The sequence below is a fragment of the Trachurus trachurus genome (assembly GCF_905171665.1).
Source record: "Trachurus trachurus genome assembly, chromosome: 17".
Lineage (NCBI taxonomy): Eukaryota > Metazoa > Chordata > Actinopteri > Carangiformes > Carangidae > Trachurus > Trachurus trachurus.
In genome coordinates this window covers 25,052,309-25,078,624 of record NC_139900.1, presented here as the reverse complement: position 1 = coordinate 25,078,624, position 26,316 = coordinate 25,052,309, and the positions used below count along the sequence as shown (strand labels likewise).

Sequence of the window (26,316 nt, the reverse complement as noted above, 5' to 3'; positions counted from 1 at the left end):
ATGAAGCTATGGATAGTGGACTTTTAATAACCATGTAATACTGCATAGTATACTAGTAAAAAAAGTAATCACAATTCCAGGACATGAGCTTCAACTGGTAGCTCTGAGTTGTTACTCAAGGAGCTTGTTCAGGACAGGAGCTTCTTTACATTACTTGGAGTCAATTGCTCTGAAGTTGCCTTTTCATATGCAATGTCAACTGTGTCCACAAGGGGGAGCCAGAGCAACGCAATACACAGACATCTGTCTCTATCAGGCGAAAGATTGTCATGAATGAAATGATTAGTCAAGAACAATGTTTTGTTCACTAGGTGGCGCTGTGAGTAGATGTCAGACGTGTGAAGGAAGTATTTGAGTTTCATCAAATGTGAAATTTGGGAGGGATGACATTTCCTCCTTAATTTGACTGCAGAAAACATACATGTAACGGGATGCCACTCTCAAAGATAGTGGATGACAATCAATCATGAACACAATGACAGAAGGCAGATATGCAGCAGAAAACTGTCAAAATGCTCCAGATCACTCCAGATGTGTGAGGTGAGTTATTTCAGAGATTTAAGAGAATGCCACATGTACTTGGTCTGATACAGTATAAAGGGGAACAGAGACTTCTGACTTTCGCAGATATTATAGTGGTCATTTGTACCTCATACAACCCCACTTCAAAAAAGCTGAACTATCAAAGGTTAAATAACAGTTTGAACTTTGAATTTTTTGACAGCCTAAACATGCTTGTAAACTAAGAAACTTTGCACAAACATCAGGTCTGATGGAAACTTTGGGGTATTTTACACACGGTCGAGGCAAAATTCAACTTCAATAGTGCCCCTGGACCATTCTAAGATCCCTCCATAAGGGGCTTGTAGTAGGTGTATGAGAATCGGTAGATGCACAGAAAAGCTCTGGCAGCCATATGTGCCCTTTTGGTGTCGCTTTTGTGATATTGGGACCTCATACCTCAATTAACTCCTCCTAAAGTTTTAATCTGTTGACTTCATAAACATGACTGCTAAAAATGGCGTGGCAAATGGCCTTATAGCACCAAAACCCATCCATGTTGGAGTAAAGGGACAGAGTTATCACATTAATTTTATGATCCAGAGTGGGCTCAAATTCAGTTTTCTTTTCTGTACACCTTTAATTTAAGGAATATAATTTACAAGAAAGTCCCAGAGCCATTAAGTTAACATTTTGCTTTTATTGTATTACAAGTTAAAGCAGAAGTAAGTGATATATTTGTGTTAATATAAGTCTTAAATAGTTATATCTTCCGACAGCAATCACTTACATAGAGTGTTTGGACTGAAACACGGGTCTCTCAGTCCCTCTGCTCTGAGCCGAAGAGAAAACATTTATCGTATCCTACAGTTATTATCCAATGAGGAGAGAGAACGGCATGCAGGGCTGTGTGTGCAGCCAAGGAACGCCGTGAATGTGGCGACGTAGGGACGAGGACTGTTATGGTGCGTTCAAGGAAACTCGTATTTTTCCGACCGTGAAGTGGTACCAGTTCGATCTGGTACGAGTTCACCGATCGGAAGTTACGAGTGGCCGTTATAGTGACTTTCACCGGTAAAACAGGTCGGAAAAACACGAGTGGGTTGCCTGAAACGCTACAAAGTCGTAAGTTGTGACTTGAAGCTGTAATTTACGATTTCAAAAGCCTGCCTGGAACGCAGCATTAGCGAAAACGACCGGACCACTTACTTCTGCTTTAATGTTTATTTTATAAGTTGTATGTTGGTGAATACTTTTATTTTGGTGAATTTCGTGATTTCGGTATCCGCTACAGACAGGATGCAGACTAATTGGGAGGTAACTGACACCAGGCTCTTCGCTTGTCTGAAGAGCCTGGTGATGCGAGGCTAGTCTATATATCTTGTCCATGCAGGGTTGCAGGGGGGTTCAAGCACAGAGGCTGAGGGCGGGGTATACCCTGGGCAGATAGCCACTCTATCATAGGGCCAACACAGGTACTAACTGAGACGAACCACATACGCACACGTATGGGCAATTAAGAGTCGCCAATTAACCTACTGCACATGTATTTCGACTGCAGGCCTGTTAAAGTTAGAGCCACAAATTAATGACCAGTCACAATGCTGCAAGAAAAACTCATTTTTACATTAAGGAATTCAGGATGTTTTGTGAGGTTTTGTGATGAATAACCCCAAAATGTAATGGCTCTGACACTGGCTTTCGCTGGTGCAGAGGTGTAACAATGGGTTAGAACAAGAAGAAAGTGATGTTATGTTGCAGGCAAGGTGTTGCACACCTCTACCCCTCACCAAGGTGACAACAATCTTATTGCCTTGTTGCCTCCACAGCTCTATGAAAACACACTTTTACCACCAGTACCCACAGTCGTCACCTTATAAACCAGGCCTGACACCTGATATGATTAATATAAGAGTATGATATTCCAATCTATTGAAGGCTGTGATTTAAAATAGTATGAGCATGACAGGCTTTCACTTATTATAGCTTACCGCCCCTGTATTGGGTGTGTGCTGCGGACAATGAGTGTGTACCTTTTTCAAGACAATGACTCCCTCTTGACTTCGGCCATTAGAGATGGAGATGAGGTCAAACATGTTTCCCTCATTGCCTGGAACAATGACATAATCCACCTCAGCATTGCTGCCAGCATCCATATCATGGGCCTGAATATGGCCTACTGTGGAGCCTACTGATGCAGATTCTGGTACGTGCAGATGGAAAATACCTGAGAGAATGTCAGAAGCAACATACAATTTAGAAATCAATCATGCAGACTGATTTTATTCATTCATCTCAACAGACAAACCAATCATAGACCTATATAAAACACCACTGTTCAGACGTTCTTACTCTTAGCAAAGTGGGGTGGGTTGTCGTTCACGTCACTGAGGGTAATATTGATGGTGGTGGTGGAGGCAAGCCCTCCAAGCTGACCTCCCATGTCCTTAGCCTGGAGAAGAACCTGGTACTCCTCTTTCACCTCTCGATCCATGTTGGCCAGAGCTGTCCTGATAACTCCTGCAGGAGGATGGTGTTAAAATGATAAAGTCAGCTGTCCAGCTGTTCTGTTCTCCGTGTGTTCAATCCTTAGCTTTCTACTCTGTAGGGATGACATATTTATATATGTCTGTATATTTTAAGGTTCAGTTGCTTGCACAGGTCCCAACTACAATTTTTTGGTCAAAGTGTGTAAATTTGACACTCCCTGTTCAGAGTAATGACTTCTCAGTTCAAATGTGTGTTAAAAGACAGAAAAGATTTGTGTCACTCACAATTTATTAAGCATTCAGTTGCAGCACTGAGGAGACACCCACTCTCAGAACTACTTGCTCTGTCATAATAACTTATAGAATTTTATGCTTTCAAGGAAAGTGAAGACAACTGACAGGTGTGTGCAAGTCACCTGTTTTAGAATTGTATGAGTATTGGAATTATGGATGTGGTAAAGGATACGTTTTAACATATCACATGTTGCTATCCTCTTACCTGTCTTTGGGTCCACAGAGAAGTAGGGCTGTCCATGAATGATGCTGTAGACGACGTGTGCACTGTTGCCATATGTGGGGTCATCTGCATCTATGGCAGTCACCTGTGTCACATAGGTCCCTGCGCGCGCACGCACACACACACACACACACACACACACACACACACACACACACACACACACACACACACACACACACACACACACACACACACACACACACACACACACACACACACACCATCTGTTAGGAATATGTTTGAATTCATACCAGAACAATAAAGCAAAAATACAGATGCCTTTTTTGTTTCCATACCAAAACCAATTGATTGGCTCAAATTAAGTGGTTAATGCTAGTGATTGTTAGCATTACAATATATCATTGTCACACATTTCCCAAACAGCCAATGCATTTTTTCATTTTGGTTGCCGGTGGACAAGGTGGGAGGTGGGACAACAGATGGGTGGGTGTTTCTCCCAGCTGCAAACACCAGAGAATTAACCATCAGTAATTGGTTTCACAGGTTATTCCATACCTAACAATATGTTAAGGAACATTCTCCTGGCAAGTGTGAACGGCCAGAGTAAAGAATAAACTTTAGTGTAATTGCAGAAGAAGTACAATGACATTTACTGTACTGCCATGCCTGAATGTACATAAAAAAGAAAATAGCTTTATTATTTTCTACCCTTAATATGCAGAATTTCCATGTGCCATAGGGCTCTCTGTCCTGCCCAAACACCCAAGCTTGGTACTTGATATTTTTAACAGTCTTTTGAGAAATTGAAGTGAGTCATGTAATATGAATTCTATGTAGAATGGTATAATGAAGATGACTTTGTTCAAGCTCAGCTTGAGTTCTGTTCTCCTGTCTCCTCAACCTCTGATCTTACCTGATGGGGACATCTCAGGGACACTGCCACTGTACGGCCCATCTGGGAATCGTGGCTCATTGTCATTTATGTCCTGCACCTTGATGATGAACTCAGACTCTGGCTCCAAAGGTAGGCCTGTGTGGATGTCAATAGCTTGGGCCTTCAGTGTGTAGTCTGACTTTTCCTCTCTGAAAAATTCAAATCAAATTTGGTTAAATTTACACATACACGTGAAATGCATTTAACAACAAGAACAACATATTCAATTAAAAACCAAAGATATGTTTTAGAGAAATCAGTGAAAATAGCCTAAATGCCCCAGATAAACACAAAAAGTTGTCAAAACTAAAATAAGTCCACCTCAAAATTCCACCACAAGTTTTCCTTTTGTCTTTTCTTAAATTCTAAATAAATTATAAAATTATTAGGACTGCAAAATGTTGGTAATGAAAAGTGCTATTTCTGTTTTTACACATTTATTTATATTTCTGCATTTATCTTTTTGTTTCCACAATTCTGCTTGACCGTGGTCAACCCCTGGCAGACCATCTGCTATAATGAAACGCTAATGGCCTGTGGAACATGGGCATCATATAATCAGATTCAGGTTTATTTGCCAGGTATGTGAACACAAACGAGGAATTTGACATGTAATTTGTCTTTGTCTACTTACAACTAAAAAGATATGCAGAACAAGGATAACAAAACCTGAGTAATAATACAACTACTACACAATACATATATAGTTAAATAAAGTTGGTGGATTAAAAGTGGTTAATGGGTATAGAGTACTCATGCAAATAAACAGTGAGGTAGTGCAATAAACATATCTGTTTATATACTTGGGATTACAATATGTAGGCTACAGCATTTGGGGATGGACATACTGTATGCTGCTGAGAGGCACAGCCTCCTCCTCCAGCAGCATACTATTACCCACTTTTTGATCTTGGTGCTGACACAACTAATAATTAATTGTTGGGACAAGCAATAATGAAACTTTCTTTAAGTCCAAGTGATGAAAGTTTACCATGAACTAAACAGCTGGCTAAGACAAACCAGCCCCTATTCCAGTTCTGAATCTATTCTTTTCTTTAAAGAACCATGTATGAGCTACATAAGAAAAGATATAGGTATTAACATCCTAAAAATACTCACCCCTTGAGATGGTGAATTATTACACTGCACCTGACAGTATTATGCTATTATTATTACTGATAAGCACTGACCTGTCAAGCCGCACTAATGCATGTATATCTCCAGTAATTTGATCTATGGTGAAGACAGACCCAGCTCCCTCTCCAGACAGAGTGTACTTCACCGCATTGTCTCCATGGTCCATGTCTGAGTGGAGCTGCAGTAGGAAGAAAACATACACATGGCTCCCACTGTAGCAGCAGCAATCAGTCACAGTAAAATATCCTTCATTCCCCAGCTCCTTGAATGTCATTTACACAGTTGGGGAAGCTACTTACTTTTTTTTATTTTATCTAACTGACATCGTTCATATGATTCAAAATAATCACAAATTATATTACAAAAACACAACATGCCAGTTTATTGTAGTAAGTGTATATGTTCTGGATGATCAACTCTGGTTTTATGGTACGGTAATTGTTTAAGCAGGTCCATCTAGCCAGGCTACAAGCAGCAGCTCATTCAGGAACTGGACCCCAGCAGCCAGTGAGTCTCTTAACTGTTTTCAATGTGCTTCTGGAGTCACAAGAAAATTATATACCCCACTTTCCAACCAACAAATCGTGCATCATCAGTAACATCAAGACCCGTAGAAGGTCATTGGATTCCTTTTGACCCCCACGATCCACACAGTCCTGCCTCCCCCTGTGATAACGCTGTGGCACTGCTACTAGCACCAATAGAAGATTAATCAGGAGTCCTTGGGCACCAATCGCCTCTGGCTTATTCAGTCTCACTGCCTCTTCAACCCTTGGACAAGTTCTCCTCACTGCATGCATGTACAGTAACTGTGCCAACCAAGGATGACAGAGCTTTAAAGAGTAAGTGCACCAGCTTCATTTGTGCAGCCCAAATATAATATTTTTACTTTGGCAATTTAAGGCCTCCATCTGATTAAGACTAGACTATAATATCAATTCATAGTTGATAATATTATGTATGGATGCGGGAGATGTGAGGTGTTTAATACTTTCATTTGAATACTGCCATTTGAATCCAGTCTGTAAAGGATTGAACTGTGCTATTTTGTCCCTTGCCTCTGATTTATTAACCTATAGACCCTTTCAGAGAGTATAAACAAAGACAGGTGTGGCTCATTAGAAAACGCTCTGGTACACTAAATTGAATGGAGCCTTAATTAGTGTCCTTGGTAACACCTGTATTTGTTTATACTCTCTGAAACGGTCTATACCTCGAATAGTGCCCAACTGCCCATACTAGGAAATGGGCACCTTTAATGTAGTATTGCTTTTATGTTTAATAGATATTGTAAAGGGTTAGGTGAAGTCAGAAACAACACACATTCTCCCCCTATCTGGCCAATGCCAGCATAGGATGTAGCGGGAGAGCCAGGCAGGGCGCGGGCCGACGCAAGTCAGTCCCCATGCCAGCGGGCCACAAAATACCTTATGTGATACACCTTGAAAATCTACTTTCATATTCAAAAAAAAAGTGTAACATTACTTTATTAAGGTCAGTAATAGCCAGCCAGCTGTTGAATAATATTTTCGTATTTTATTGTGTATTAAAATGTCTTGTACGAGTAAAAAGGAAAGGCGGAACTAAAGTGCAGCCACCGTTGCACCGCGGTGTCTAGAGGTGCGGGACCCCTCCCTCTTCCCTCAGACAGAAATCTGGGAAAGAAATGGTGGTTCGCTCCTTCATCTACTCACCTACGTAATTCTGTTTTTGCAGGTTGGTACACGGTAAAAGTTGCACAAGCAGATTACCCCTTGGGTGCACGGTGGTGTATTATACGTAAAAGAAGTCCGTTGATGAGTTTTGATGTGTGTATCCGTGGTAACAAGCCGCGTTGGTGATCGCGAAAATACGAGTGTTGTAAACAATGGCGCTAGCGGCCATTTAGCATGTTAGCACAGTGATTGTGTATGTGAGATTCTGTGTGCTGGTGCTGCCGCTCCCTGATACCTTTTATTTCGGCTCCTGGGGCATCCTGACATGTTAGTAAAATATATTTACGGTTAAATGAAAGCAAATGTACGGTTTTGAAGTTATTATCGTGTCCGGTCTGTGTTTAATGGGACCATAGGTTGAATGATTTTCCCTGTGTATGTGTGTTGTTTCATGTTTTGACTGTAAAGTCACTTGAATATTAATTTAAAAGCCTAAGAAGGTTTAAGGTTTACATGATTACATTAATATGAGGATGCATTTATTGAGTTAAAAACAAATATACGCTCATATAGATTAAGACATGATTTACATTTCTGATACAATTGCACTTATAAGGAAGTGATTTATTTTTGTAAAGACAGATTATTTTTGTGAATGCGTGTGAATGAGATGTTTGTGGAAATGTAAAGGGAAGAGACAACATAATTAATGTGTTTAAAACTGAAACATAACTAATTACTCAGGGGAAAGTTTGTTGTTTTATATTGTGCTTTGTGTAATAAATCAGACAGAAATCTGGGAAAGAAATGGTGGTTCGCTCCTTCATCTACTCACCTACGTAATTCTGTTTTTGCAGGATCCAGGTCCAGAGGGAAGGGCAGTGAACCCCAGTCAAATTCTTTTGTTACCTCGGTTACATTATCTTTTTGAAACCCGTAACAAACTGTGGGGGCTCGTCCGGGATCTCTCCTCATCACAACCATCGGAGGAGCAGGTCCAGAGATACTAGAACCAAGACGACAAGACGCTGCTGCCGGCCAGGAGTCAACCCGTGGGTGTCCAAGGAGGGAGACCAAGGAGACAAGGGATCCTCACCTCGCTTAGGAGCCGCACTGCTGATCCTGAGGCCAACGCACGCTAGTCACCGGTGAGCCACGTCTGACCCTGAGACCAGCGCACGCTACTTACCAGAGGGCTGCGACGCTGATCCTGTGGTCATCACACCAGCGCATGTTACTTACCAGAGGGCTACGACGCTGATCCTGTGGTCATCGCACACCAGAGCCAGGGGATCTCACCTGTGATCGGGAGGTCAACACGCACACACGCACACACCCTTTACCAAGTCACCACCCTACTGATTTACTGAACTAATAAACTTAAAGGTGACATCAGGACCACACACCATGTCAACGGTTCGCAAAGAATTAGTATGGAACATCAAAAAAAAACTATTCAGACTCTCAAGCAACGAAATCTATCAGGTTGCAAAAGACATTGCAACCGATAGTGAACACGAAAAAGAGCTGAGTCCAGAGAATGAAGAAGGCTGCATGGAGTACATCGTCTCCTACATGCACTCTGACACCCTACTAGGACTCGAGGATGAAGGTTTGAGTCAGTTGTTGGTTTTAAATGATCTGATATGTAAAGTGATGAATGTTGATGTTTCTATTAACTTTCCAGTTGGTGCATTGAGTGATGGTGACACACAGGTTACACCTAGCCACAGTCCATCCACTACGATCCCAAACTCTGCATCACAACCTCATTCTCACACTAACAGCACAGTCATGCAACCACAACCTCATCCTCACACTCATACAACAATACAGTCAGTAGAAGAACTGAGACAAGTGTATGCAGAGCTGGGTGAGAAACTGCGACGATGTGAACCTACAGCGACCCCACCAACCACAACTTACCCCCTCCAAGGTGAGTCAGAGTCACACCGTATGCCACAGATGATCTCAGAGAGACCAGTAGTGTTGAAGGACCTCTCCTACCTGCAGCGCAGAGACTTCAAAGTACATGGTGGTCAGGTTGGAGATCAGAGCTCTGACTTAAATTACAACAACATCAGTAAACAAATCGACGAGGGAATGAAAGAGGGCTTTGCAGAGGCAGAGGTGGTCAGAGGGGTGTTGAGGATCATCAAACCAGGGGCCTTTAAGGATATGCTGGTAAATAAAGACTCAATTACAGTATCTGAACTTAAAGGTTTCCTCAGGTCCCACCTCGGTGAGAAAGCAACGACTGAGATGTTCCAGGAATTAATGTGCGCCAGACAGTCAGACCAAGAATCACCTCAGCAGTTTCTGTACCGCATGATTGGGCTCAAGCAAAAACTCCTTTTTCAGTCCCGACAGACTAGTACAGACATTTCTTATGATCCTAAGACCATCCAAGAAGTCTTCCTCCACACTGTCTATCAGGGATTGGGAACAAAACATGCTGACCTCCGGCAGAGACTGAGACCTTTAGTTTCAAACAGCCTAGTCACAGATGAGGAAATACTCAGCCAGGTCATGAAAATAATAAGCGATGAGAATGAGCATCAGCGCAGACTTGGCCAATCCTCCAGACAAAAGACAACACAAGCGCACAGTGCTAAGGTTGAGACAGGAGACTGTAACAAAAATGACAAGTCATGGGATAAAGCAACAGACAATAAAAATATCCAGACAATACAGCAGCTCAGTGCTCAGGTGGAAACCCTAACACACATGGTGGCTTCTTTGATGGATCATTGTACAACAAATGCTCAAGTGTCTTATCCTCTGTCCAGGCCAGCTCACATCCAGTCACACCCTCCTTCTCAGCCACCCCCCAGCAGACCTGCCCAACAACAGCTGAGACAACCTGCAGCCCAGGTGAGAGGGAGAACAGCTCGTTGTCCAAAATGTATTGAGCAAAACCTACAGGAGTGTAACCACTGCTTCGTGTGTGGAGAAGCAGGACACAGAGCAGTGGGATGTTTGAACCGCGTCAAGGTGCAGGGAAACGGACCTCGGTCTCTGTGGAGGGACACTCAGAGACCAGTGAACAGCTTCAGTCCCAAACAGTAAGCCCCTCCCCCAATCAAACAACGAGACACCTCAAGCAAAACAAACAACAAAAACCACACACACTTACCTGCCAGAGTAACCTCACCTACAAAGCGCCCCTAGTTGGAAAGAAAAGTCTGCTGAAATGTTTGATTGGCGGTTACCCAGCAACAGTCCTGTTTGATTCAGGTTCACAAGTGAGCATAATCGACCAACACTGGACTGATACTCACATCCCTAATTACACAGTGAGACCTCTCTCTGAGCTCTTAGAGGAAGAACTGGGCGTCTATGCAGTCACTGGCCACGTCGTCCCGTACAGTGGATGGGTTGAGCTCACTGTCAATCTTGCAGGGAATGATGACCCTAATCTCACCATACAGGCCCCATTCCTAGTCAGCCAGCTGCCACTGCCCCAGCCACTCGTAGGAGCCAATGTACTGGAGGAGATCATCAGGAGGAAGGAGTCTTCTGGTGATGCAGTTGCAACAGTTATCAGCCTTCTCCGCAGTGCATTTGGAATAGAGGAAGAACAGGTGGAGGCCATAGTGAACTTCATCCAGGTGCCCCCTAGGACATACTGTGATCCAGTCACTATAAGAGTAGGCAAAGACCACGCCCTCATTCCTCCTGGTCGAACAGTTCATGTGTGGTGCAGGCTACCCCCAAACTTTGATGTATCTGACCCCCTTGTTTTATACGAACCAGCTGAGGAAAGTGCGGCCTTAGGACAGTTGAGTGTAGGAGGAGGCCTCTTGGAAGTCAATAACACCCGACGGCCTTATGTTAAGGTGCCCATCTCCAATCACTCAAAACATGAGGTAACCCTGCCAAAGAGAACCGCCCTGGGAACCATCCAACATGTCGTCAAGGTCCTCGAGACCGATGCACCAGAGTCACATCAGGCTAATTCTACATCAAGAAAGGTGACAACAGTTGAGGTTAATGGCATCACTTCTCCCAGCACTTCTCCACCTGAGTCCTGGCTTCCTCCTGTTGATGTCAGTCACCTGAGCCCTGAAGAGCAGCAGGCGGTGAAGGAAGTGCTCTACGAGGAATGTGGAGCATTCTCCCACAACGGTGACGACATAGGATGCATCCCCTCCCTACAGATGGAGATCAGGACTAAGGATGATATCCCAGTTCAGAGGGCCTACGCGTCCATCCCAAAACCACTCTACAGGGAAGTTAAGGAGTACATCCAGGAGCTGTTGGTTAAAGGTTGGATCGTGAAGTCCCAGTCACCGTATTCAGCTCCTGTCATCTGTGTGAGAAAGAAAGATGGATCCTTACGTCTGTGTGTTGACTACCGGCTCCTCAACAACAAAACTGTGCCGGACCGCCACCCTCTCCCTAGGATCCAGGATCTCACCGACTCCCTGGGAGGATATACCTGGTTTTCGATCCTCGATCAGGGAAAAGCTTACCACCAAGGCTTTATCGCCGAAGGATCAAGGCACCTGACTGCATTCATAACGCCATGGGGGCTCTACGAGTGGGTACGAATACCCTTTGGGTTGTCGAACGCGCCAGCTGCTTTTCAAAGGAGCATGGAAGGGATGCTCGATACGCTGAGAGATGAGTGCTGCATCCCCTACCTCGACGACGTGCTGTGCTTCTCCAGGTCCTTTGATGAGCATGTGCAGGTGCTACGCCGAGTCCTCCAAGCGTTGCAACGCCACGGGGTAAAGCTGAAGCCGGAGAAATGCGAGCTCTTCCGCAAAGAGGTTCGATATGTCGGCCGGTTGGTATCAGCAGAAGGGGTAAAAATGGATCCCAAAGATCTTGAAGCAGTGCGGGCGCTGAAACACAAGACACCACAGACAGTTGGGGACGTCAGGCAGTTGCTTGGGTTTCTGAGCTATTATAGAACATACGTGCAGGACTTCTCACGAATAGCCAAGCCCCTGTACGACCTGCTCCAGTCGAAGCCTGACGCCTCTCAGCCCAAGCCGCCACGGGGAAAAATGAAAGGCCACCAGCCGTCCTCCCGAGCCCCGGTAGAGTGGACTGTACAACACCAACAGATCCTTGAACAGCTTGTGGACCGGCTGACCAAGCCCCCAGTGCTGGCATATCCCGATTTCAACATCCCCTTCACACTCCACACAGATGCCTCTCAAAAAGGTCTCGGTGCAGTTCTTTATCAGAACCAGGATGGGAAGATGAGGGTGATTGGATACGGATCCCGCACACTAACACCAGCGGAACAGAATTATCACCTACACAGCGGAAAGCTGGAATTCCTCGCATTGAAGTGGGCGGTAGGTGATAAGTTCCGGGACTACCTCTTCTACGCGCCACACTTCACAGTCTTTACGGACAATAATCCCCTCACATATATCCTGAGTACTGCCAAGCTCAACGCTGTGGGTCACCGGTGGGTGGGGCAGCTGGCCGATTTCCACTTTGACATCAAGTATCGGCCAGGCAAAGCCAACATCGATGCCGACACCTTGTCGCGCTTGCCCCTGGACATTAACACCTTAATGGCTGAGTGTTCTGAGGAGTTGTCGGAGGAGGCAGTATGTGCTGTATGGGAAGGGAGCCGGAGAGCACAACAAGGGGATGTGGCCTGGGTGGCAGCCCTCAACTTAACATCCCAAAGCCAACCTCACGTCGAGCCTCTGCAGGAAATCAGTCATGATGAGCTGGTGAGAGAACAAAGGAAAGACCCTGCTATTGGGAAAGTTATGGAGCTAAAGGAAAATAACACACCACTAACAGAGGAAGATCGAGGGAGAGTTGACACACACACAAGGAGACTGTTAAGAGAGTGGAGCCGGTTACACATAGAGGATGACCTTCTCTTCAGGAAGAGTGCAGGTCGACAGCAGCTGGTCCTGCCCGCCGCCTACAAACAAACAGTACTCACCCAGCTACATAACAACATGAGTCACGTCGGTGTTGAGAAAGTTCTGAGCCTAGCGAGGGAGCGATTCTACTGGCCTTTCATGAAAAGTGAGATAGAAGAATACGTGACCAGAAAGTGCTCCTGCATTAAACAGAAGAAGCCAGCCACACATGAAAGAGCACCAATGGGAAGTATTACATCAAATTCGCCCCTCGAGCTGGTGTGCATCGATTTCCTTCACCTGGAGACCTGTAGAGGTGGGTACGAGTATATCCTGGTAGTGGTTGACCACTTCACCAGATTCGCGCAAGCCTACCCCACCAGGAACAAGGCTGGTAAGACGGCTGCTGATCGGCTTTTCAACGATTTCATCCCCAGATTTGGATACCCGGCCAAACTCCACCATGACCAGGGTCGAGAGTTTGAGAATGAACTCTTCAGAGCTCTCAGACAGTTAGCTGGTGTTGCCCACTCGAGAACCTCGCCCTACCACCCCCAGGGTAATCCTGCAGAAAGACTCAATCGCACCCTACTGCAGATGCTCCGGACTCTGGGAGAGAAAGAGAAGGAGAATTGGAAGGATCACCTGCCCCATGTCCTCCATGCATACAATTGTACGAAGCACGAGGGCACAGGTTTCTCCCCGTACTATTTGTTGTATGGCCGACATCCTCGCCTCCCCGTTGACATCCTCTTCGGCCTCACCACGGAGGAGAGAACTGAAACCAATGGAGCAAGAGGATATGCTGAGAAATGGGCTGGAAAAATGATCGAGGCATATCGAATAGCAAATGCAAACAGCCGACAGTCCAGCTCAAAAGGAAAGACACACTACGATAAAAAGAGCAGAGGTGTGGTTCTCCAGCCTGGGGACAGGGTTCTCGTACGCAATCTCAGTGAACGAGGGGGCCCTGGAAAGCTTAGATCGTACTGGGAGCATCTTATCTACATCGTGAGAGAACAGGTTGGAGATAACCCGGTCTACAAAGTGAGTCCAGAGGCAGGAGGCCGACCAGTTCGAACTCTGCACAGGAACCTCCTGTTACAAGTCAACGACTTACCTGTAGAGCCACTCCAGAGCCCGACCACCACCACCACAACTGGGTCACAAAAGAGAACTAAGAGAACCCCACACACCCCAAAACCCACACATGTGACACAGACCCCAGATATAAGTGACTCTGAGGAAGAGGAAGGCGTGCCTCGTTACTGGTTGCGAATACCTGTGGAGAAACCTAGAGCCGAGAGTCACTTACCTGATCCACATGTTGCTTCTAACCATCAAAACAGATCTGGACAGGATGAGACCTACCTGGCGGAAACAGCTCACGCAGAACCTGAACAGGAAACAGAAAGTGTCAGAGGTGAGGAGCAGGGGGCCTCCAGTGAGGATGAACGCGACATGGAGCCGCCTCCACCTACAACTGTTCAAGAGGAGCTGCACACAGTCCAGCAGGAGGACAATGTTCCCATGCCACAACCTGAACATCAGGTCCCTCTGAGACAGTCCACAAGAGAAAGACGGCCAGGCTATGTCTTCACTTACCCATCCTTGGGCCGACCAGCCTATCAGCCACGTCCCACTGTGAGTGCACTAGGGATCCAGCCAGTACAGTGCTCTCACCAGTGTCTCTGTCCCCCATACTTCCATCCCTTCCAACCCCCATCCATCGCCCCATACCCATACCTACCTGTCATGTACCCAGCCCACTGTGGATGAAAGGCCATGAAAGACATTCCATGCCCACCTGAAGAGACTTTGAACACTACACACACCATACATTTCATACTTACCTGAATCATACACTCCATACTTACCTGTTGGGGCACACATACATTGCATACTCACCTGATAAGGTCTGAAACACGCACACTATACACTTCACACTTTATGGGACTTAAAGGATACACTCACTGAGAGTTTGAATGTGTTTTGTTATGAAAAAAAAGAAAAGAAAATGGATATATATGTTCAGAGAACGATCGTTTAAAGTATTTTGTGTCAGGAGCCACTTTTATTTGTTGGGGAGTGTGTGATACACCTTGAAAATCTACTTTCATATTCAAAAAAAAAGTGTAACATTACTTTATTAAGGTCAGTAATAGCCAGCCAGCTGTTGAATAATATTTTCGTATTTTATTGTGTATTAAAATGTCTTGTACGAGTAAAAAGGAAAGGCGGAACTAAAGTGCAGCCACCGTTGCACCGCGGTGTCTAGAGGTGCGGGACCCCTCCCTCTTCCCTCAGACAGAAATCTGGGAAAGAAATGGTGGTTCGCTCCTTCATCTACTCACCTACGTAATTCTGTTTTTGCAGGTTGGTACACGGTAAAAGTTGCACAAGCAGATTACCCCTTGGGTGCACGGTGGTGTATTATACGTAAAAGAAGTCCGTTGATGAGTTTTGATGTGTGTATCCGTGGTAACAAGCCGCGTTGGTGATCGCGAAAATACGAGTGTTGTAAACAATGGCGCTAGCGGCCATTTAGCATGTTAGCACAGTGATTGTGTATGTGAGATTCTGTGTGCTGGTGCTGCCGCTCCCTGATACCTTTTATTTCGGCTCCTGGGGCATCCTGACATGTTAGTAAAATATATTTACGGTTAAATGAAAGCAAATGTACGGTTTTGAAGTTATTATCGTGTCCGGTCTGTGTTTAATGGGACCATAGGTTGAATGATTTTCCCTGTGTATGTGTGTTGTTTCATGTTTTGACTGTAAAGTCACTTGAATATTAATTTAAAAGCCTAAGAAGGTTTAAGGTTTACATGATTACATTAATATGAGGATGCATTTATTGAGTTAAAAACAAATATACGCTCATATAGATTAAGACATGATTTACATTTCTGATACAATTGCACTTATAAGGAAGTGATTTATTTTTGTAAAGACAGATTATTTTTGTGAATGCGTGTGAATGAGATGTTTGTGGAAATGTAAAGGGAAGAGACAACATAATTAATGTGTTTAAAACTGAAACATAACTAATTACTCAGGGGAAAGTTTGTTGTTTTATATTGTGCTTTGTGTAATAAATCAGACAGAAATCTGGGAAAGAAATGGTGGTTCGCTCCTTCATCTACTCACCTACGTAATTCTGTTTTTGCAGGATCCAGGTCCAGAGGGAAGGGCAGTGAACCCCAGTCAAATTCTTTTGTTACCTCGGTTACATTATCTTTTTGAAACCCGTAACACTTACATTGTGAGTCCCACAGAGTCTGATGGTGAGTGAACACTACTACTACTCAGTACTACATTCAGTAAAAGACATGTTTGCGAACGTGTCATTGTGTCGCTTGCGGACGTCTGTGTAGTACGTTTAGCAAACGTATGGTTTATCACTACATTCAGTGCCCTCAGCCCTAAGTGACAGTACGTTGTGTGGTACACACAGCAAGCGACACAACCACACTTTTGAAAAAAATGACACAAGACTACTTTGAGTAGTATGTTCAATGAACATGAGCATGTCCAATGAACATGAGCCCTCAGCCCCATATGTGCAGCCCGGCAGTGGGCTGAGCTCAACTGAACTGAGAAAAGAACAAATTCAGTTCAGGAAATGATTTTGTTCAGTTCATTCTTTCTTTTGAACGAAACGTCTCCAACAATACAAAACTACTGGTGATACTGGACTGGACAGCACAGATTTATTAAGTTATGTTTAATAATCATTATAAACAAGTGTTTGTCCACCATGTCACAGTTTACAAAATCAACATCTAGTCTGTCCTTACAAAATAAAGTTTATTAAGTGTCTATGTGGAGCAGACCTGCTGACAGATGTGCAGCTGACAGTTTCCTCATCGCTAAACCTGTTCCACCATCTGATCCTCCCTTGCTCACGCCCTGAAGATGGGATAAAGTCTCCTGGACATATACATGTCTATTCTTTAAGTTTTGCCAGTAGGCAAAGGTCTGGTATGTGTACGGTGTTTTTTTTCTCTTTTTCTCTCTCTCTCTTTTGCTCACTCGCTCGCTCCTGAATGCACATATAGAAATTAATGTTATATGAAAATAAGCAAACTAGTGAGAAAATCACAGATGCATGACACCCACTAAATGGAAACATTGGCCAGCTGGCCCCAGTGGTCTAACTATAACAGATTAGGCCTATATGGTATGGCGGTTCGAGGAATGTCTGACTTGTCTTGTTTTGCACCTGCACTTTTGATGTCCTTCCGCAACGAAGTTCCTAATGGAATAATTAAGTACTTTTGAATTGAACAGAATTGGAATTGACTGCATTCTCAACCTGAATTGAACGTGTAAAAGTGTAGATAGTCAGTACATTTACATGACACTTGAAAAAAAACTATTATTATTAAAACTATTATAATTATTGCCTTAATCCGACTATAACTGGACAACTGAAGTAAATGTAAACACGTTAGCCTGACTAATATCTGAGTTCTCCTGAGTTCTCAAGGCCTCATGGGGACTAGGAATTAGGTGGATAAGAGTTAATAATTTCTATTGTCGGATTGATGATGAAAAAAAAAATTAAATTAGGCTGTTCTCTGTTTTTGATATGTGAAGAGCTAATAATGTCAGTCATTGCTCATGACTTTTAAATGTCATTGAAGTCATAAAATATCACTAACATGTTATTATATCTTAGCAAGATACAATTCTTGCTTGAGTACCATATTAAATAGTGTCCTAATAAATGCAAGCTCATCTTTCTTAGATTATGATCTCAGTGTACCCTTCTGAAGGCTACTCCCAGCAGGATAACATGTTCTGTCACAAAGCTCAAATCATCTGAAGTGCATTTAATACTGTCCAACCCCTCATTGTTAAAGGCAAGGCAAGTTTATATATACTGTATATATATATAGATATATATATAAAATATATCCCAGACTACTTTTGCATCATCAGCCCGTGACCATACATTCGGACACTGCGAGCTTGGACCTCCCTGGACCAGAATATCAGTTTCCTCCTGGGAGAAGTTTGGCCGTCTCACTGCTGCCTCCTTCTTCCATGGTGAAATGAAACTTGCACTGCGCCTTGCCCGCGGTGCATTTAAAGGCGAGGAGAGGAGCTCATTTGATTGGTGAAGATTTGACTCAGCTATGTTAAACCCATTCCACGCCTTCTCTCCTCCCTCTTTGGCACTTGCGCCGGTGGGAGGGACAGAGGCGGGCTTGCGCCAGGCTGTGCTGTGCACGGAAATTTCAAAGTGCGCCTGGACACACCTTGTTGGTGTGGCACAGGGCAGGTGTGCTACACCTGCGCCTGGTCTATGAAATTAGAGCCCCAGTACTCTATTTTATGCTCCAGTCTGCGGCATGTCTGACCTGAACACAAGGAATCTAAAAAAGCTGGGGAAGTCTATCATTATGTTTTAATGACTTTTCAATTGGAGTCTAGCCACTGTATAGTATTATAGAAAATATTGTTCAAATGATACCAAAGTAAAGACAAAAGTCTCATCTGTCAGTGGAAAACCTAATATATAAGTGTGGAATATTAAAAATATAATAACATAATAATAAACAAATATGTATTTACCTTTCCAATATACTGTGGTTCAGATCCCATATACTCCTCCAAGACGAAGAATTGGTTCCACACCCATCCTCTTTTGACACGCTGCACTTTGGACATCCCATGTCTCCTTAGCTTTGTACTGCCTTTAAACAATGTCATTTCCTCAACAGAAACCCTCATACTCTTAGTTCCAGTTGCTCTCCTGGCTGACATCACTGTACCTTTAGTCCTTCCCCCCTGAGCCTGCACAGGCATTTGGGAGCTGTAGTCCAACAGGAAACAAGAGCCCACCAGAAACAGTGTAACATATTCCCTTGTAATCATCAGGCAAGACTGTTCTTAAAAACAAAAGGTGATGAAAAGTTCAGAGAGCTGGCTGCTTCCAGGGTGAAAATGAACACACATCCAGAGCTGGATTCTAATTCCAATATTCCAGTTAGATTCAAGATGATGACGGGAACCACTTTGATACAATGTTTGTAGGGGTTCCCTCAAAAGGCTTGTGTTCAGAGTCACGTTCTGGGTATGGCTGTGTGATATCTTCGTAAAACTTGAAACTCTTGTCTTCTCTTCAATACTTTCTCCTAAACCCCTGCTTTGGACACCTGGAAAAGAGAAGACAGATCACCATACTTGGGTCAACAGAAAGAACAGCCAGCAGTAATACATTAAATAGATAATAATAAAACAAGCAATAAATAAGAAAAAAATATGTATTTCCTATGAATATGAATATACTGTACACCCCCCTCAATACTGACACAGCAGGAAGCTGTTGCATGAAATCCTTATTGTAATTTATGCAAGACATCTGAGAGGTGATGTGAGGTGTTACAGTAACTGCCTGGGGCTGATTGCTGCCATTGCTGCAATCTTTGTCACCAACAGGCCAATGACCAATGACCCCAGATCAGATTAGTGGGCTCTAAATAGAAAAACTCTTAAGCATACAAGGTTGGCAGCACTGCTGGATTAGTCTGTCAGATGATGCACGTGCAGAAGGGGCTGTTTCACGGCACTTTTTGAGAGTGCCATTATTTATGATTTATTATTTGTGCATTGGAATAATGCTTCTTTTTTTTGTCAGATTTAGTTTATTTCTTAAATGTCTGTATTTCAAACTATACAAAATTTATTTTTGAATGAAAAGAGCTGCACGTGTATTTATGGCAGCAGTTCAATTCTTGTGAACTAGACTCAAAGATACACACACCAGACTGGATTGCTGTAAGAAGTTCTTTGCTGAATCTTAAGCTTAAGCAGGCCATAGGAAAGCAGTCCCAATGCAACAAATAGGAACAGATATATATGAGGCAACAAAGGAAAAGTGGAAGGTTAAACTGAGAATATACGTATATATCAAGTATAATATAATAATGCAAATGCTATTTGAGGAGATTGTGCTTGTATACTTATAGAATAGTAATAGAAATTAGACTCTGTATGTAACTCTTGTAGTATATTTTGACGTCGATGCTGATGAAAAGATGACCACTCTGACACGTCTTCTTTGTAGATGGTAAAAAATGGTTTATTACAAAAAAGATATAGTGTCAAAAAAGCCGAATCTTCGAGAAGTCTCTGGAGCCAAATATGAGACCTCTGGGTCTTGGCCAAAAGTCCAGACCTTATATACTCTAAAACTCCACCTCTCTAAACAGAAGGATGTAGGTGACCAGGATGGTCATAAACTAAGACAATACCTAACCTGTCCAAATTACCCTCTGGTATTTGACATCCTGACCAGTCAGTTAACCTTAGGCTAACTTAAACATGGGAAAAGCAAACCAAATACAGGTGTCCAGAAAAAGTGACCTAATGTAAATATATAGTCTTCAGTCTAAACAAAGCCTTGTTTCATACTATACCAGTCATTTACCTTCAGGCAAGCAAAGAACACACCTCGAGATGAAAGACAATTCTAAAGATAAAAGTAAAGAATTTGAAGTGGATTACAGTAGGTACTACTTCAAAGTGGCCATTTCACTCGCGGGGAGCGATTGCATTGCCGCTTCTCATAAAAACACAATTGATCCTCCACTAAAAAGCTGCGTGATTCACGCGAGAATAACGCGAGAATAACGCGTGAATAACGCGTGAACTTGGCCACAACGAAGTAGTACTGTATACTAAACACAAAAGTAACTCTCAGGTAAATTACTTACAAATTAGGAGGCAGAAAATACACTACACTCTCCATATTATTATTATTATTATTATTATTTTTTACATCTGTTTTACTCTAGTTTGAGATGTGCATTGCATTCTGAAAGTTAGAATCCAATACAACTTTACTTGTTAAACACTTTGAAACAACCACAGTGGACCAAAGTGCTGTACAGAAGAATAAATAGAAGACTAATAAAATATAATAGACATAACAGAAGGGTTGCATATTGTGGTCATTAAACTCAGACATTTGGATTTTGAGAAACCTTGTATCTGTGGAAAAAAATTAAGGATTGTGTTTTTATTTAAAAATAAGTTATGTTAAGGTCTCACCCCAGTAGCCTATCAACTGCTCCGGTTTTATTATCACACACTTCAATGATTTTTTCACATTTTACAATTTCTTTAAGGGTATAATATGTAGGAAGAATCACCCCCATCTAGTGTTGCGGTTGTATATCGGAACGTATTCTTGATGTTGCATTCACGTGAAATCAGGCAGAGAACATAAAATAATTTTGTATGCGGATGACGTATTCTTCAGGAACCATATCCCTCCCTGTTAGAATCCCTTTCTGTTATTCAGACTTTCTCATCACTCTCTAACTACTGACTCAACCTGTCCAAATCCACCCTTCTCCCTCTGCATGGATGAAGGGGATGTGGCAGCCCTCACCTCACAGTTTCAGCTATACCTACAGGAAATATCAAATATCTAGGTATCCACATATCCACCAAGCTGTCAGAGTTATTTAACCTTAACTACAGCCCACTACTCAAATCCATACAGAGTGACCTCCTCCGCTGGACAAATTTACCACTCTCACTCTATTTTCCTGGCGCAACACAGGGGGGCGCAGCGAGGCGAACCGTGGCGCAGCGGTATTTTCGTCCAGTGCAACAACGTGCGCAGCGGATTTGGTAAATTGGCAGACTGCTGTGCGCCGAGATGGGAGTGGTCACGCAGCAGGGGGAGGTGTCGACAGATTCACCTTGGCGCAGTGACAATTTGTTGCCAATAGACCGCGCCGAGAGTGCGCCGAAAGCTCGCCAGCTCCAACCTGGTCTACTCTCAGCGCAAGGCGAAGCGCAGCCAGTGCAGTGGTAATTTGACTGCCCAGCGCGCAGTGCGCACACGTCACCAAGACCTCAGTAAAGGCTCCACAGTTACACTGTCCCCCCACTCACCAATCTGGAACAACCCAGACCTCACAATAAACAGGAAACCACTGCACTTCACATTATGGAAAGAAAAGGGCATCACACACTTACACCATATCACCCAGGACACCAAAATAATAAACTTTCAACATCTAGTCCAGAAGTTCGGCATTGGGAACAATCAATACCTTCAATACCTCCAATTGAAATCCACTATCCTCTCAAAACTGACTAATACACCTAATGCCAAAACACAAGATACTGTTATAAAAGACTTCCTAAATATCCCCGGACCGCATAAATTACTCTCTAAAGAGAGAGGAACAGCAGAGCTCCTCTGACAGCGCAGTCAGCTGCGGGTGAGTGACAGGTGACTGTGTGTGAACTGGCTTTTTTTTTTTTTTTTTTTTTTAAATAGCGGCACCGTCCGTAGCCTACATGTGAGGTACAACGTCCGTTTGTTGTCAAACTTTCCTTCACGGGGACTAGCTGCTGCATAACTGGCACATATCAGGCTACTGTAGCCTAAATCCTCCTGTTTATTATTTTTTTTGCTGCGAAATATAAGACACGTATGGAAGTCTGGACGTGTCGACACGCCCCTATGAGTTGACGGAGCTAATTAAAAAAATAACAACCAGTTCTTCTCTCAGAAACATGCGGTTCCAGAAAGGTTTTGCTCCACATAAAGATGTGAGCTATACCATCTAGATCTAATGACCTATAATTAACAGCCTAAATCATGTTCCATGTTGTTCATCTGGGTTTTCTGAATTCAACAAAGCAGAAAAAAGAAAAGGCCACTGCAGTGGTGCAGAGCAGCCTTGATTCTTTCTTGACTCAGAATACAGTTTCCTTTAAAGGAAAGCTTTCATTGTGTGTTTTCTTCATATTGCATTGCAACATCCTGTTTAAAGTGATCATATAATAAACAACTAATCAATACTGTATGCTAATAGATAAAGGAGTGATAATAATACAGTAAATGCTTGAATCTCTTAGATATAGCTGTGCAGTATCCTTAGTAGACTGGATAGCAGCAGATGATAAAGGGTCATTACAACCAGAAGAGACCGGGAGACTTTTATTTTTTAGAGACTTGAGACTTGACTTGGACTCGTGACCAAAGACTTGAGACTTGATGAAGTCTCACCCCTCAAAGACTTGAGACTTGACTTGGACTTGTGACCAAAGACTTGAGACTTGACTTGGACTTGCAAAAAAAGACTTGTAAACATCTCTGTGTGCTAACACCTGGTCAGAGCTGGCGTGAGATTTTTGCATACCCTAGGCTCAGATTCAGATTGATAAATGCCGATCCTTGCGGTAGATTTGGCATACACCCTTATTTTTGGTGTACGCATGTTTGATAAATGAGGGCCGGTCATGGCTGAAGATTGGACTGCACATTGTGAGCATATAAATCATGAGCTTTAGCTATACATCACAGACAATGTAGGCTACTCACACAGTTTGAGTTGGTAATAAATAATAAGATTTCTAAAAACGTATATCCAGCTTATGGGATAAACATGAGCGTGTGCCCTAGATGTCAATATGAACATGTGAGGATGTTTGTCTCAAGATGTTCACCCTGTAATAGACTGGCACCTGTCCAGAGTGTCACAGCAGGAGACTAACACTTAAGTGTGTGTGAGTGCTTGATTACAACAGCTGATTAGAAGGTGTGTGTGTGTGTGTGTGTGTGTGTGTGTGTGTGTGTGTGTGTGTGTGTGTGTGTGTGTGTGTGTGTGTGTGTGTGTGTGTGTGTGTGTGTGTGTGTGTGTGTGTGTGTGTGTGTGTGTTTACACATCACAATTTACAATCATGGTTATGTGGTTTTAAACTTGAAAATATGGCAGACACATTCAATTTAACATTAACTTCACACCCCAAGCATTCTGGAAATCAAGTCAAATATCCCCCATGACAACTGCCTGAATAACATAATTTAAACAATTAAAATTTCAACTGCATCAACATAACATGCAACAGCATAGACTTTGTGATGGTAACTTTCAAAGATCATAATAATCTTAGAAGTGTTTGTGTGTCAGTATACCTTCCCCTGGACCAAACAAATGCTCATCTTTGAATGACAGTTTTAAGTTTTTATAGATTGAGTCAGACTGCAGTTCCTCTTAGCTGAACATAATCTTTGAGCAAATTATAGCCCAATGTTTTGTCTTTACTATTTTGATTGGGTCACAATCATATTTCTGTTTCTGTTTACTGAATGTGTTGCAAGGTGAGGTCGTGCTTACAGCTGTTTGCTCTGCTTCCAACTGGCCAAAAGAAACAGCCAAGTGCACAGGGGAAGACATTAAAGCAGAAGTAAGCGATCTGGTTGTTTTGGCTAATGCTGCGTTCCACGCAGGCTGTTGAAACCGTAAGTTATGGCTTCAAGTCACAACTTACGACTTTGTAGCGTTCAAGGCAACCCGCAACTCGCGTTTCTCCGACCTGTTGTCTGTGAAAGTCACTATAACGGCCACTCATAACTTCCGACCCGTGAACTCGTACCAGATCGAACTGGAACGACTTCACAGGTCGGAAAAACACGAGTTACGAGTTGCCCTGAACGCACCATAACTTCTTGTCAGCCGATGGAGTTAGCAGCCCCCGCCCTCGTCATGGATCTATTGGTCCTCGTCCCTACGTCACCACATTCACGCGCATTCCTTGGCTGCACACACAGCCCTTCATGCCGTTCTCTCTCCTCATTGGATACAAATTGTAGGATACAAGAAAAGTTTTCTCCTCGGCTCAGAGCAGAGCAGAGGGACTGACAGACCCGTGTTTCGGTCCAAACACTCTATGTAAGTGATTGCTGTCGGAAGATATAACTATTTAAGACTTATATTAACACAAAAATATCGCTTACTTCTGCTTTAAAATACATACATCAATGCACAAAAATACAAACTGCTGCCTGTTCCTCTTCCTCACAATAATACTAACTTTCTTGTTCAGGGTTTAAAGTGATTGTCTTCCTTGACCTTGGTAGGTTGATTTTGTCAATCACTACCGTACCATTCTTTTTTATTTTTATAACCCATAAAGACAGACTCCACTCCACTACATAACATCCAGTAATTCCTTTCCTCCATCGGGGGATGAATGTCCTCACAGAAAATGTGTTAGGGTTAGGGGTTACAAAATTTGTAATTTTTGAGAAGAAAATCACATTCCTTCACATTACTTCTTAACTTCTTGAAACTCAAGCTTTACACCATCAAACTAGAAACTGTTCAGAAGATATAAACCACAGGCAGGTGCTTCCATACAATGCAAAGGGACAACATCCTGATTGTCGTTCATCTTTTATAGCCATCAAAGTGTAAGAGACCCAAAAGCTCCCCAACCCTCTTGCAGCTTACTGTCCCACCTCACTCGTCAAATACTTAAGGAATAAGTTTGATACTTGGAAATAGTATCACACAGGAAATAAACATTATTTAGAGACAGACATCAGAGTCAGTAGTCTTTTGTACATTTTCTCATCAATAAGCAGTGGTAGCAGTGAAAAGCTGAGTAGTTACCTTACAAAAGAACCTGTGTCTCTCCGAGCCACTGCTGAGTAGATGAGGGTTCAAATATTTGACGTAACTCTCTCTGTGATGATTTCTCACTGTTGATTCACCCTGTGCAACAGAAAACACATTCCGTCTGTCCTTTTCCCTCCTTTCTCTTATCTTCTCTGTGTATCCTCTCAGCTCTATCTCTCTTTTCACTCCAAGTCCCTCCCTCTGTCCGCCTCTTTTTCTAATACATGACCCCACCCCCTCTCTTTCTCTCTCTCTCTCACCCAGTCGTCACCATTTCTGTCCCTGATAATCCACTCACCATGTGTCTCTCTCACAATCAAATTTGTTTACTGCAGAACTGTAAATGAGTACTGTGTTGCTGAAGGATGTTAAACAGTGACTCAGATACATAATATTTTTTAACACATTTGTAAAATACACATTCCACATTCATCCTTGAGGTGAAGAGGAACAGATGTTTAACATATACAGTTGTGACAGTAAATACTTTTTAGAGGAAACATTATGAGGGAATTGGGATTTTTTGTTAGTTTGTTGTTAGTTGTTTGTTGTTGTGTTTCGGACCAAACACTCTATGTAAGTGATTGCTGTCGGAAGATATAACTATTTAAGACTTATATTAACACAAACATTCTGCTTAGTTCTGCTTTAACTATGAATAATGCACCTTCACTGCCCCAAATCCAGTGGAGAGGCCACTCTGCCATTCTTACTTTCTTGCTGAATCTGTGTGTAAGGGCCAGGAGCACTATCACAGAGCAATAATTTACATCGATGAAAATAGTATCACCAATAATATCGTACCCTCTCAAACCATAAATGTGTTTGTGTAGGAA

At 43.0% G+C, this 26,316-nt stretch overlaps 1 protein-coding gene across 1 annotated transcript in view; it reads right to left on the bottom strand.

Annotated features, from left to right (window-relative positions):
* Positions 1–25,614, bottom strand: part of LOC311000500 (cadherin-12-like) — a 37,631-nt gene extending 12,017 nt beyond the window's left edge. Inside the window, exons 1-7 of the mRNA XM_083991230.1 lie at positions 25,475–25,614; positions 18,624–19,207; positions 5,596–5,720; positions 4,385–4,554; positions 3,490–3,609; positions 2,854–3,021; positions 2,535–2,728 (exon numbers count right to left, since the gene is read on the bottom strand). Of these exons, the coding sequence (XP_083847356.1) occupies positions 2,535–2,728; positions 2,854–3,021; positions 3,490–3,609; positions 4,385–4,554; positions 5,596–5,720; positions 18,624–18,926 (1,080 nt within the window). The 5' untranslated portion in view covers positions 18,927–19,207; positions 25,475–25,614. The remainder of the gene's footprint in view (positions 1–2,534; positions 2,729–2,853; positions 3,022–3,489; positions 3,610–4,384; positions 4,555–5,595; positions 5,721–18,623; positions 19,208–25,474) is intronic.
* Positions 25,615–26,316: the final 702 nt, after the last annotated feature.